The 14,393-nt window shown below is 45.7% G+C and overlaps 1 protein-coding gene and 1 long non-coding RNA gene across 5 annotated transcripts in view; one reads left to right on the forward strand and one right to left on the reverse strand.

Moving 5' to 3' along the window:
- Positions 1 to 14,393, forward strand: part of LOC138683551 (uncharacterized) — a 312,573-nt gene that overhangs the window by 61,557 nt on the left and 236,623 nt on the right. The window lies entirely within an intron of this gene.
- Positions 1 to 14,393, reverse strand: part of LOC138683280 (kinesin-like protein KIF2A) — an 87,513-nt gene that overhangs the window by 5,055 nt on the left and 68,065 nt on the right. For all 4 annotated transcript variants that reach the window (XM_069774876.1, XM_069774877.1, XM_069774875.1 and 1 more), the window contains 2 exons: positions 12,949 to 13,050; positions 10,466 to 10,601 (listed from right to left, as the gene is read on the reverse strand). In XM_069774876.1, coding sequence (XP_069630977.1) covers positions 10,466 to 10,601; positions 12,949 to 13,050 — 238 coding nt within the window. The remainder of the gene's footprint in view (positions 1 to 10,465; positions 10,602 to 12,948; positions 13,051 to 14,393) is intronic.

Genomic DNA, 14,393 nt, shown 5'->3' on the forward strand with positions numbered 1-14,393 from the left:
CTTCAAGGAACCTTTTTTTGTGTGTATGGGAATGAACATAATATCATAAAGTGAAAAGGTGAAGGGGCATGCTGTATCTACTTAATGATATTGCTATAAATACACATTACTCTGGATTTGTTCTGCCACTGTATTTATCATCATCTCTTTCCAAGTGTGGAATGATTGCTGGAGGTGACTTATCGATATGACACCCCACCTCCCCCTTAAGGGAAGGTAAACCTCCAGGGTGGAATGCAGTGGATATGCAAGCAATATCTGTTCCATAATAATTCCTTAAGCAACATAACCTGCAACCTTAGAGGTTAGCAACACCAGGGGAGCTTGGTATGCTGACTCTAAGAGAAGCAACACGGAGGGTGGAGCGGAGTGGAGACACCGCGGCCGGGCTCTGTGATATCATCGCAGGGATAGGGAACTGGAACTACTGGAACAAGAATGGAAGGTGCCTGCATTGAATCCACTGAAGCAAGGAGGTGAAATAATGGGGGTTCTGTCAATGCTATTGTCTTTTCCTTCTGATTTATATCATAAGTGCCCAGCGATGGAGTACTGACACGCTAAATCATGCTCTCTGGGTGAACTTTGCTCATTATAATCCCATTACAATACCAAAACACACTTCCATCCAAAAAACTACCCGCCTCCAAGGTGTGACCACCCCTCACTGAGCACGCGCTCTTGTCCTGGGTTCAGCTGGGATAGAGTTAATTTTTACAGGAACCTGGGAGGGGGCATAGCCGGGGCAGCTGACCTGAACTAGCCAAGGAGCTATTCCATACCATGTGCCATCATGCTCAGTATATAAATGGGGAGCGGGCCGGGGGGGACTCTTTCGGCTTTCGGTGGGGGAAGTGGCGAGCGTTGGGTTCCGGGTGGTGAGCAGTTGCACTGTGCATCACTCCTTCTGTATCTTCTTTTATTAGTACCGTTGTTGTTGTTGTAACTTCTTTTTTTGTGTGTGTGTGTTGTCCCAGTAAACTGTCCTTATCTCAACCGTCGAGGTTCCTTTTTTTTTCCTTTTCTGTCCTCCGATTCTCCTCTTTATCCCACCAGAGGGGGGCAGGAGGAGAGAGCGAGCGGCTGCGTGGTCCTTTGTTACCGGCTGGGCTCAAACCACGACAGTCCTTTTTGTCCCCCAACGTGGGGCACGAAGGTTGAGATAACGACAGATCTGGCCAGAGGGTGTTGAAACAAATTTGTCATACGCATTTCTTATACTAGATAAATAGATGTTAGTCACAATGTTGATTCAGCTGTTTACATGGTGGCGTTTTGTAAGTTCTTATATGCTCTATGTATTGCCTGCAGTTACGTTTATCACCTCTGGGAGAGGGATCGGGATTATCATTTTGCTGTACTGGGCAATGTCGACTTATGAAATGATTACATCGCTGGTCATGAGGTTAAGCTGGTATCTGTATGCGGCAGTGATATCATTTCCATACTTCGGGCGCGTTCTATCGGATTTTATTGGTAATTACACCCAATCCATGGGGAAGTCAGGGGGGATACTTCCCCCCATCCATTCACCTCCCTTCTCTCCTTCCGACTAATTACAACAGCTTTTGAGAATTTTGAATATCCTTGGGATGTGCAAGCCAGCGTGCTGTTAGTGCTATGCCTCCTGAATATGTTTCAGGTCTTGTTTAGGGCTACAAAAAGGCTCTTTAAGAGTACCACCCAGAGATCTGCCCCAAAGCTGGATATCCATGGGTGGCACGGCATGTGGGAGGATATGGGCAGGTATCTAGAGAACTTCTCACCTCCAGTGGCTTGGAAGTTCACTCCCGAACAACTACAGAACCCTCATGAAGTGGTAGGATATTTGAAAGGAAAATGCTGTGGGTATTCCAGAGACGCACAACTTGCCGCCCTGTGCTGGGCCCTGGCCAGTATCTACCAAACACTGCTTGATATTAGGCAGCACCCTCAGGGAGAAGAGAGGGAAAACACGGCAACAGGCAGTGTGGCTACCCCAACCCTGGTGACAAGCACTGTGGCTACCCTGACCCCGGTGACAGGTATTGCAGCTAAACCAGAGAACCAACCTGTACCAGTATCAGTCGCCCCTGTACAGAAAAAGAAACACACAAAGAAATCAGTTCGCTTAGTGAGAGATGAAAGTGAACCAGGGTCATCGCGAGAACAGAAGGAAGAGGCAGAACCTGAAATAATTACCCGATCTCTATCCCTGAGTGAGTTGCGTGACATGCGAAAAGATTTTAGCCGCCACCCAGGTGAGCACATTGTTACCTGGCTGCTCCGATGCTGGGATAATGGGGCCAGTAGTGTGGAATTAGAGGGTAAGGAAGCCAAGCAGTTGGGATCTCTGTCTAGGGAAGGGGGCATCGACAAGGCGATTGGGAGAAAAACACAAGTCCTCAGCCTCTGGAGGCGACTTCTGTTAGGTGTAAAGGAAAGATACCCCTTCAAGGATGAAGTTACATGTCACCAAGGCAAGTGGACCACCATGGAGAGAGGTATCCAGTACCTGAGGGAATTAGCCGTGCTGGAGGTGATTTATAATGATCCAGAAAATGCGCAGTCACCCACAGATCCAGATGAAGTCCAACGCACACAACCGATGTGGCGGAAGTTTCTACGAAGTGCACCACCGACCTATGCCAACTCATTGGCAGTAATGTCCTGGAAAGAAGGCTATGGACAAACGGCGGATGAACTGGCTGTCCAACTCCGGCAATACGAAGGAAGTCTCTCTTCCTCCCTACGGGCCTGTATCTCAGCTGTAGAGGAATTGTCCCGGGAGTTCCAGCAATTCAAAGTGGATATGTCCTCCTCCCCACCTGTACAGGCCCGCATAGCAGTTATTGGGAGTAAGTGTTCCTCTGCCCAAGAGAGAGGAGAGCGAAAGTACACACGACGGGCTAACCTGTGGTTTTACCTGCGTGACCATGGAGAGGACATGAGGAAGTGGGATGGAAAACCTACCTCAGTCCTAGATGCACGGGTACGGGAGTTGCGAGAAAAAGCAATCAGAAAAGAGGATTCTTCTTGGAAAAATGCCGCTCTAGTTTCCCATGAGCAGTCCCCCAGACAGAGTAGAAGGGCCGATCTCATTTCTGATCCTCTTGAAGGGACTTCTGATTCACATTTGCGAAAAGTGAGTAACGGATACTCTAACCAGGATTAGAGGGGCCCTGCCTCCAGCCAGGTGGAGGAGAGGGACAACCAAGTCTACTGGACAGTGTGGATTCAATGGCCTGGCACGTCAGACCCACAGGAATATAAGGCTCTAGTAGACACTGGTGCACAATGTACCCTAATGCCATCAAGTTATAAAGGGGCAGAACCCATCTGTATTTCTGGTGTGACAGGGGGATCCCAAGAGCTAACCGTATTGGAAACTAAAGTGAGTCTAACTGGGAATGAGTGGCATAAACACCCCATTGTGACTGGTCCAGAGGCTCCGTGTAGCCTTGGCATAGACTATCTCAGGAGGGGGTATTTTAAGGACCCAAAGGGGTATCGATGGGCTTTTGGTATAGCTGCCTTGGAGACGAAGGAAATTGAGCAGCTGTCCGCCTATCCTAGCCTCTCTGAGGACCCTTCGGTTGTGGGGTTGCTGAGGGTTGAAGAACAATGAATGCCAATTGCTACCACGACAGTGCGCCGGCAGCAATATCGCACCAACCGAGACTCCCTGATTCCCATCCATAAGCTGATTTGCTGATTAGAGAGTCAAGGAGTGATCAGCAAGACTCACTCACCTTTTAATACTCCCATATGGCCCCTGCGGAAATCTAATGGGGAGTGGAGTCTAACAGTAGATTATCGTGGGCTGAATGAAGTTACGCCATCGCTGAGTGCTGCTGTGCCAGATATGTTAGAGCTTCAATATGAACTGGAGTCAAAGGCAGCCAAGTGGTATGCCACAATTGACATTGCTAATGCGTTTTTCTCAATCCCTCTGGCAGCAGAGCGCAGGCCACAGTTTGCTTTCACTTGGAAGGGCATCCAGTACACCTGGAATCGATTGCCCCAGGGGTGGAAACACAGCCCCACTATTTGCCATGGACTAATCCAGACTGCACTGGAAAAAGGTGAAGCTCCAGAGCACCTGCAATACATCGATGACATCATCGTATGGGGCAACACGGCAGAAGAAGTTTTTGAGAAAGGGAAGAAAATAATCCAAATTCCTTTGAAGGGTGGTTTTGCCATAAAAGAAAGTAAGATCAAGGGCCCTGCATAGGAGATCCAGTTTTTAGGAATAAGATGGCAAGGTGGACGTCGTCAGATCCCAATGGATGTGATTAACAAAATAGCAGCTATGTCCCCACCGACCAATAAAAAGGAAACACAGGCTTTCTTAGGTGTTGTGGGTTTTTGGAGAATGCATGTTCCAAATTACAGTCAAATTGTAAGCCCTCTCTATCAAGTGACCCGGAAGAAGAATGATTTTAAATGGGGCCCTTAGCAACAACAAGCCTTTGAACAAATTAAACGGGAGATTGTTCATGCAGTAGCCCTTGGACCAGTCCGGGCAGGACAAGATGTTAAAAATGTGCTGTACACTGCAGCTGGGGAGAATGGCCCTACCTGGAGCCTCTGGCAGAAAGCACCTGGGGAGTCCCAAGGCCGACCCCTGGGGTTTTGGAGTCGGGGATATAGAGGATCCGAGGCTCGCTATGCTCCAACTGAAAAAGAGATATTGGCAGCATATGAAGGAGTTCGAGCTGCCTCAGAAGTGGTTGGTACTGAAACACAGCTCCTCTTAGCACCCCGACTATGGTGCTGGATGTTCAAAGGGAAAGTCTCCTCTACACATCACGCGACTGATGCCACATGGAGTAAGTGGGCCGCACTGATCACACAATGCGCTCGCATAGGAAACCCCAGTCGCCCAGGAATTGTGGAAGTGATCATGGACTGGCCAGAAGGCAAAGATTTTGGAATGTTGCCAGAGGAGGAGGTGATGTGTGCTGAAGAGGCCCCGCTGTATAATAAGCTGTCAGAAAATGAGAGGCAATATGCCCTGTTCCCTGATGGGTCCTGTCGCATTGTGGGAAAATATCGGAGGTGGAAGGCTGCTGTATGGAGTCCTACACGACAAGTTGCAGAAACTGCTGAAGGAGAAGGTGAATCGAGTCAGTTTGCAGAGGTGAAAGCCATCCAGCTAGCGTTAGATATTGCTGAAAGAGAAAAGTGGCCAGTGCTCTATCTCTATACTGACTCATGGATGGTGGCAGATGCCCTGTGGGGGTGGTTACAGCAATGGAAGCAGAGCAACTGGCAGCACAGAGGTAAACCCATCTGGGCTGCCGCACTGTGGCAAGATATTGCGTCCCGGCTAGAGAATCTGGTTGTAAAAGTACGTCATGTAGATGCTCACGTACCCAAGGGTCGGGCCACTGAAGACCATCGAAACAACGAACAGGTGGATCAGGCTGCCAAGATTGAAGTGGCTCAGGTGGACCTGGACTGGCAACATAAGGGTGAGCTACTTATGGCTCAGTGGGCCCATGACACCTCAGGCCATCAGGGAAGAGATGCAACATATAGATGGGCTCGAGATCGAGGGGTGGACCTGACCATGGACACTATCGCACAGGTTATCCATGAATGTGAAACCTGTGCTGCAATTAAGCAAGCCAAGCGGCTAAAGCCCCTGTGGTATGGAGGGCGATGGCTGAAATATAAATTTGGGGAAGCCTGGCAGATTGACTATATCACACTCCCACAAATTCGCCAAGGCAAGCGCCATGTGCTTACAATGGTGGAAACAACCACTGGATGGCTGGAAACATATCCTGTGTCCCACGCCACTGCCCAGAACACTATCCTGGGCCTTGAAGAGCAGGTTTTATGGCAACATGGCACCCCAGAAAGAATTGCATCGGACAACGGGACTCATTTCCGAAACAACCTCATAGACACCTGGGCCAAAGAACATGGCATTGAGTGGGTATATCACATCCCTTATCACGCACCGGCCTCCGGAAAAATTGAACGATACAATGGACTGCTGAAAACTACATTGAGAGCAATGGGGGGGTGGGACTTTCAAACATTGGGATACACATTTAGCAAAAGCCACCTGGTTGGTTAATACCAGAGGATCTCGGGCTGGCCCCGCCCAACCAAGTCTTCCACATACTGTAGAAGGAGATAAAGTCCCTGTAGTGCGCATGAGGAGTATGTTAGGAAAGACAGTCTGGGTTAGTCCTGCCTCAGGCAGAGACAAACCCATCCAAGGGATTGCTTTTGCTCAGGGACCTGGGTACACCTGCTGGGTGATGCAGAAGGATGGGGAAGTTCGATGTGTACCTCAGGGAGATTTGATTTTGGGAGAGAATAGCCAGTGAATTAGGCTGTATGATATTTAACTGCTAAATAACCTGCCAGTGTATGTCATTGTATCTATAGTGTCTATATGCCATATCAAGGGTATTACTGTAAGAATTACCCAAATGACTGCAGGATGGACTTTGAAACTGAGCCAAGTACAACAGTGATGGAACTTGAACTGATGCCCAGCGATTTTCTCAAGATCAACACCTTCGACCTGCAGACCAAGGGCGTGGGTTGCACCAAATACATCAGTCGCAAGCTTCAGAGGCAGCATGCAACAATCCAGCACCTCACACCATCTCTCCTATCCTGAAGGACTGTTACAACAGATGGAGCCCCAAAGTCATGGACTAAATAAAATTGATGGACACATTAGAGGGATGGCCCATAGACTAAGGGAATGCTATTTGTTGGGGGGGTGTCCATATACATATATATATATGTATATATAAATAAGACAAGGAAAGTGGTAGTGGTTGATTGGAAAATGTAGGATCTGGGCATGATGTAGATGGTATAGAATAAGGGGTGGATAATGTCCTGGGTTCAGCTGGGATAGAGTTAATTTTCACAGTTAAGTTTTTGACCTGCTAGCCACACTTCTTTTGATGCAGCCCAGGATGCGATTGGCTTTCTCGGTTGCGAGCACACATTGCTGTCTCAAAAAAATTCAGTTTTTCATCCATCAGTACCCTCAAGTCCTTCTCCACAGGGCTGCTCTCAATCCACTCATTGCCCAGCCTGTATCCATGTTTGGGATTGCCCTGACCCATGCGCAGTACCTTGCACTTGGCCTTGTTGAACTTCATGAGGTTCACACAGGCCCACCTCTCTAGCCTGTCAAGGTCCCTCTGGATGGCATTCCTTCCCTCTAGAGTATCAACCACACCACTCAGCTTGGTGTCATCCGCAAATGGAGCTTGGCAGAGCTCATAGAGAGGGCTTTAAACTAGGTTTGAAGGGGGAAGGGGATAAAACTAGGTGCACCAGAGATGAGCCTGGGGGGCAGCATGCCAAAGTTGGGGATGGAATCGATAGCCCAGCTCAAATGCGTCTATGCCAATGCACGCAGCACAGGCAATAAACAGGAGGAGCAGGAAGCCATTGTGCAGCAGGATAGATAGGACCTAGTCACCATCACAGAAACATGGTGGGATGACTCCTGTGGCTGGAGTGCTGCGATGGATGGCTATAAACTCTTCAGAAAGGATAGGCAAGGTAGAAGAGGTGATGGGGTGGCTCTCTATGTTAGGGAGTGTTTTGATTGTACAGAGCTCCACGATTGTGACAATAAGGTCAAGTGCTTATGGATAAGGATGAGGGGGAAGGCCAACAAGGCAGATATCATGCTGGGAGTCTGTTATAAACTACCCAACCAGGTTGAGGAGACAGATGAAACATTCTACAAGTGGCTGGCAGTAGTCTCAGAATTGTGCGCCCTTGTCCTCGTGGGGGACTTCAACTTTCCGGATGTCTGCTGGAAATACAACACAGCAGAGAGCAAGCAGTCTAGGAGGTTCCTGGAGTGTGTGGAAGATAACTTCCTGACACAGCTGGTAGGTGAGCCAACCAGGGGAGGAGCCTCACAACCTACTGTTTACAAACAGGGAAGGACTGGTGGGAGATGTGGTGGTCGGAGGCCATCTCGGGCTTAGTGACCATGAAATGATAGAATTCTCAATTCTTGGTGAGGTAAGGAAGGTGGTCAGCAAAACCACCACTATGGACTTCCAGAGGGCAAACTTTGGCCTGTTCAGGACACTGGTTGAGAGAGTCCCTTGGGAGACAGTCCTGAAGGGCAAAGGGGTCCAGGAAGGCTGGACATTCTTCAAGAAGGAAGTCTTCAAGGCTCAGGATCAGGCTACTCCCATGCGCCGCAAGACGAACCATCAGGGAAGACAACCGGCCTGGCTGAACAGGGAGATTTTGCTGGGACTTGGAGAAAAAAAGAAGAGTTTGCCATCTTTGGAAGAAAGGGCAGGCAACTCAGGAAGAGTACAGGGATCTTGTTAAGTCATGCAGAGAGAAAATTAGAAAGGCAAAAGCTGAGGTAGAACTCAATCTGGCCACTGTCATAAGAGATAACAAAAAATGTTTTTACAAATATGTTAACAACAAAAAGAGAGCCAAGGAGAATATCCATCCTCTGTTGGATGCAGAGGGGAACACTGCCACCAAATATGAGGAAAAGGCTGAGGGGAGACCTTATCACTCTCTACAGCTATCTGAAAGGAGGTTGTAGTGAGGTGGGTACTGGTCTCTTCTATTAAGTAACTAGTGATAGGACGAGAGGAAATGGCCTCAAGTTGCACCAGGGGAGGTTTAGATTGGACATTAGGAAATATTTCTTTACTGAAAGGGTTGTCAGGCATTGGAACAGGCTGCCCAGGGAAGTGGTGGAGTCACCATCCCTGAAGGTGTTCAAAAAACACTTAGACGTGGCACTTCAGGACATGGTTTAGTGGGCATGGTGGTGTTGACTTGATGATCTTAGGGGTCTTTTCCAAACTTAATGATTCTATTCTATTCTATTCTATTCTAACTTGCTGAGGGTGCACTCGATCCCACTGTCCATGTCCCCGACAAAGATGTTAAATAATACTGGTCCCAATATGGACCCCTGAGGGACACCACTCGTCACTGGTCTCCACCCAGACATCAAGCCATTGACCGCAACTCTTTGAGTGCGACCATCCAGCCAATTCCTTATCCACCGAGTGGTCCACCCGTCAAATCCATGTCTCTCTATTTTAGAGACAAGGATGTTGTGCGGGACAATTTTTCTATGAATGTGAAAAGCATTTGTGATTAAATTTTGAAAGTAAATAGATACATGCATCATTCATTTATTTCATCGTAACTAGCACAAGAATGGGGGAAACCTGAGAAAGGAAGTATGGCATCCTTTCCCCCATTCCCTGGTAATATGCCCAAAAATGGGAAGAAGGAAACCAAAATTATAGCATTAAAAAGTCAGTCCCAAAGTGACAGGAATAAAAGCTGAAATACTCAGTGACCATTATGTGCCATGAGCATAACACAGAATTACTGGGAGAAAGAATCTTTGACTTAACAGTTCTTCCTTCCTGTAAAGCTATACATATATCATGCTGCCTGTAAAGATGCAAGGATGTCTTAGATATCCTTTACCTCCAGTATTTTGTTTCAAAAGCAGTATCTAATAAGTTTTGGAAGAACAGGGAGTCACCTAAACTGTTTTTTCACTGCTGGTGTCTCAAATTGTCTTTTCCTGAAGAGGAAGCCATCATCCATAAGAAGCAAAGGAATGTACATCTAATTCTTTGCTAAAGTATACTGGTGCCAATACATGCTTACAAGGCAAGCAGGCCACATCCAATTTTCTTGATGTATTCTTTTAACTTACAGCAGGTACTCAGACTGAGTAAAAAGTAAAATTTTATCTTATAAGGAGTTTTCTAACACAGATAAAAAAACCAACAACCAACCCACACTTGAATTTTTACCAGTATAGCATCTCTGCTGGAATCCAAATACAGAAACTGAAATAAAAAATTCATCTCCATGAGGTACCAAGCTGACATGCTGATTTTAGAAGACAAGTGGAAGAGTCAATTTTGGGAACTACAAATTATCTGCAATTTCTTTTTCAACAAAGAAAGGCTGACAAAATTCTGACAGAAAGGCTGCTGAGGAAAAAAGTAGGCTAACAGCCAAGCTACTCAGCGCTCGATGCTACTCTTAAGCACAGACTGAAAAACAACAGCAAGCTCCCTGCTACACTACGGAGTGCAATAGAGCAGGAACTGGGAGTTCTTACTACTTTTTCCTCATTGCATTATCTTCTTTTTTCATACAGTTCTTTTGGATTTTCTTTTTCCTTCCTTTATTGTTTTGGAACAAAGAAAAAAAACAAACCCAAAGTTGCAGGACCAAGTTTATACTTCCTGGAGGTAAAGCAGAGACTCTTCCTTTGAACTAGGATGAACTGAACACAGATGTGAACGTGTTCTTAGGCAGCAGAATAAATGTTCCTTCCACAGAACATTACAGGACAGCATAAGGTGAAAGAAGACCACAAAACATAACCACACTTTTTTTTCTCCTCATTATTACTGCAAGTCTCCATGGCATATGAAAATGCACACAAAAGTGATTAAAAGCAATCTACCTCTAAGTTCGGTCAGAATATCAATTTTTTGCTCTAGAATTGCTTCAAGTTGGGTAGCATAAGAATCCACATCATAGTCTACTTCTTCTGTCATCTCAAGAAGAGCTTTTTCATCTTCCAGCCATCTAATAGTTTTCTAGATAAAAGTTAAAAAAACCCCAACTAAATACATTAACAGTTTCAAGACAAGTTTCAAGACAAAGAGCTGAATTACTCCTTTTCTCAACATGACCACACTTTTACTGTCTAGTCACCTCACTATAACAGATTTCAATCCTAAAATGAATCCTTATTCCTAATTCAGCAAAATTGTATGTTTTCTACATAGTTTAACTCCAATGGTCATATGAGCAACAGATAAAACCCAGCTACCCCAGTTCTCTTCAAATTCAGAACATTAGGTGGTTGTAAAACTAAGAAACTCAGAACTTTACATCATGGTTATGTCCCCTTAGGCAGGTATCAAACTTTGAAGCCAGGCTTCAATTTTAAGTATGGGCTGGTTGCCACTGACTATAATCACAGTGTCATTACTACAGTCAAGGAGCCAAGATAATTCTGTCCATACTCAAAACCAGTTTTGAGAAAAGCTGTATAAAAGAAGAGCTATTTTAAGCTCTGTATTGCATGAGCTAACTCCCTAGACAGATAAGAGTACTGTAAAAGTTGGTTAAAGCAGCTCTTAGGCATCTTTGCACTCCGAATATTACAAAAAAAAAAAGAGGGGGGGAAAAAAGAAAAAAGTCTTGCAGCAAAGAAGAATGCAACCGGGAGCTTAAAGCTTACAGAACCATGCAAACCTGTGATCAGGAGAACTGATCACATTGGAAATGCTTTGATTTAAAAAAAAAAAGAAAGCAGATGACAGTTCTAGGCATGCTGGGCCTGAAATACTAAAATTAAGTCTTTCCCTCTGTGCTCAGTAGTGCAAGTAATATTGAAAGCATAGTCCAAATCCCATGTATGTTTTGTTGGCTTTCAGGACAGATGGAGCTCACATTGGGATAGGATTCATCTCATCTAATGTAAACTCATATATCCAAGAAGCAAAGGAAGACCAACACCTCTAGAGCACGATTCATTCAGTTGATCTATTTTAGACATTTTTGTTAGGATAGGATGTTTTGTATCCCAGAATCAATAGATTCCAGGAGAAAGCTGACAGAAGACGACTTCTGCATGTTACAGCTTGTAGATTTTGTATTGGTGCAGCCCATCTCCACCCACGGCATAAACTAACAAGCCATGCTGCGAACAAAGGGAGCTGAGGCTCGGACACATTTCCTTCTAATGACTGCTGTGAGGAGCAGTAATCTCCAGCGTAAGGCCAGATGGACACACAGAGGCAGTAACATCTTTAACTAATGCAGCTTGTCTCTCCAGAAGTTGCAAGCATTAGGACACAGCTACAGCCTATGGCATAAGACTTTCACGCTTCTGCATGTTTTACTTCAGGGCTAATGTTTCATAATAACTAAATCTCTACACCTGTTGTAAAATGTGTTATTTAGCATCCTACTGTATTACATGAACACACGTCAATGTTCCACTAAGTTAGATGCCTAAACTGAGGTGTGTGTATTCCCTACAGGTTTAATGCAGCAGATGTGCCAAATGGACAGCCTGCCTAAAGACTCTAAGGTTATGAACAGAAGCAAATCACATTTCCTTCTGAAAACTAGTAACTCATACTTATTATTACAATTTATTTTCTGAATGTAAAAGGCTCTGCGGCGCTGACGAGCATTACACTGTGTGGGCAGTATTCCTTCCAAAGACCCTGACTAATAGCAAGTGAAAACCTTTATGTATCTGTAAAAAGGAAGCAAACAGGCAGTTAGAAATATATTTGTTTCTTCTGGATCTCAGTATCTCAGAGGAAGATGTCACAGAAGGATATTTAAAGGAGATACTTGGAGGGAGTATCACAATATCTTAGAGGGAGATGACCAAACAGAAATAGTGCTGATAGAGACATTACTATATAGAGACATTACTATTAATTGCCAGCTTCAGCATATGAATATTGGCATAGATTAGACAGTGAAATTGAAAATTTCAAGACCAATCTGAGTAAGCTCCCTGCAACTAGAAAAAACAGTCACTAATGCTGGAAAAGGACTAACACAAAAAATACAGTAAATAGTTAAAATAGTAAAAAGAAAATAGCAACTTTTCTTATAATGAACACAGTCTATTTAGGAATGTTTGTTGAGAAGAAAAGGAAAATTTTACTAAATTTCTGGGATAGTAGAAAAATATGCTTCTCTTTCATCATGGGGACAAAGATTAATGGTTATGGGATCTAAACATCTGTTCCTATTTGTTTGCTACAATGGGCTTAGTGTAATAAAACAATTTAGAAATCTCTGACAGCAGCGGAATGACCAGATGATATCCTACATCTTCAAGAGTATGCACTTTCACTGGGAAAAACTGAATTCCTGGGTTAGGATAAAACAAAGTAGAGCTCCATCTTTTACCTGGAAGACAGCCCTGTGGTCTTCTACTACTTGCTCTTCCATTTCTACCATCTGTGACACAGCTTCATGGAAAGTAAACAACTGTGGAGAAACTTCCTCTTCCTAAAAACAATAGTTAAGATTGTTAGTCTGGAAAGAACTGTGGCTACAGGAAATATATTGAATGTGATCCATCACAGAACATGAAAAGAAATATGCAGAAAGCAGAACCTGTCAAAAATAGAACTTAATACTTCTAACAAGAAATGAGTGGAGAGGGTAATAAATTCAAAATGTTCACAGAGTTAAATTTAATTCATAGTCATTAAAAATTTCCAGCCACTAATCCTAGTGAATACTGGAAAACAGAATATTCCACATGAAAACAAAACAAGTTAAAGTAGCGGGAGGAGGAAGTCACAAGGGAAGAATACTGATTTCTAGTAGGATTTAACACTGTATTGGTTTTATGTGGCAAGGTTTTGGTAGCGGGGGGGGGGTTACAGGGGTGACTCCTGTAAGAAGCTGCTGGAAGCTTCCCCTGTGTTCGAGAGAGAGCGAGCCTATACCAGCTGGCTCTAAGATGGACCCGCCGCCGGCCAAGGCCGAGCCAATCAGCGATAGTGGTAACGCCTCTGTGATAACATTTTTAAGAAGGAAAAAAAGTTGGGATGTGGAAAACAGCCACCGGAGAGAGGAGTGAGAACATGTAAGAGAAACAAGCCTGCGGACACCAAGGTCAGTGCAGAAGGAGGGGGAGGAGATGCTCCAGGCGCCGGAGCGAAGATTCCCCTGCAGCCCGTGGTGAAGACCCTGGTGAGGCAGGCTGTCCCCCTGCAGTCCAGGGAGGTCCATGGTGGGGCAGATATTCCCCTGCAGCCCGTGGAGGACCCCACGCCGGAGCAGGTGGGTTCCTGAAGGAGGCTGTGACCCCGTGGGAACCCTGCGCTGGAGCAGGTTCCTGGCAGGACCTGCGGATCTGTGGAGAGAGGAGCCCACGGAGCAGGGTTTCTGGCAGGACTTGTGACCCCGTGGGGGACCCACGCTGGAGCAGTGTGCTCCTGAAGGACTGCACACCGTGGAAAGGACCCATGCTGGAGCAGTTCGTGAAGAACTGCAGCCCGTGGGAATGGCCCACGTTGGAGAAAGTTCGTGGAGGACTGTCTCCCGTGGGTGGGACCCCATGCTGGAGCAGGGGAAGAGTGTGATGAGCCCTCGCCCTGAGGAGGTGAAGCGGCAGAAAATAACATGTGATGACCGTAAACCCCATCCCTGTCCCCCTTGTGCCGCTGGGGGGGCTTGGTGGAGAAATCCGGGAGTGAAGTTGTGCCCGGGAAGAAGGGAGGGGTGGAGGGAAGGTGTTCTGAGATTTCGTTTTATTTCTCATTTACCTTACTCTGGCTGATTTGTAATAAAAAGTGAGCTAATTTTCCCTAAGCTGAGTCTGTTTTGCCCGTGATGGTAAT

This window comes from Haliaeetus albicilla, chromosome W, assembly GCF_947461875.1.
Source record: "Haliaeetus albicilla chromosome W, bHalAlb1.1, whole genome shotgun sequence".
In the NCBI taxonomy this organism is placed as follows: Eukaryota; Metazoa; Chordata; class Aves; order Accipitriformes; family Accipitridae; genus Haliaeetus; species Haliaeetus albicilla.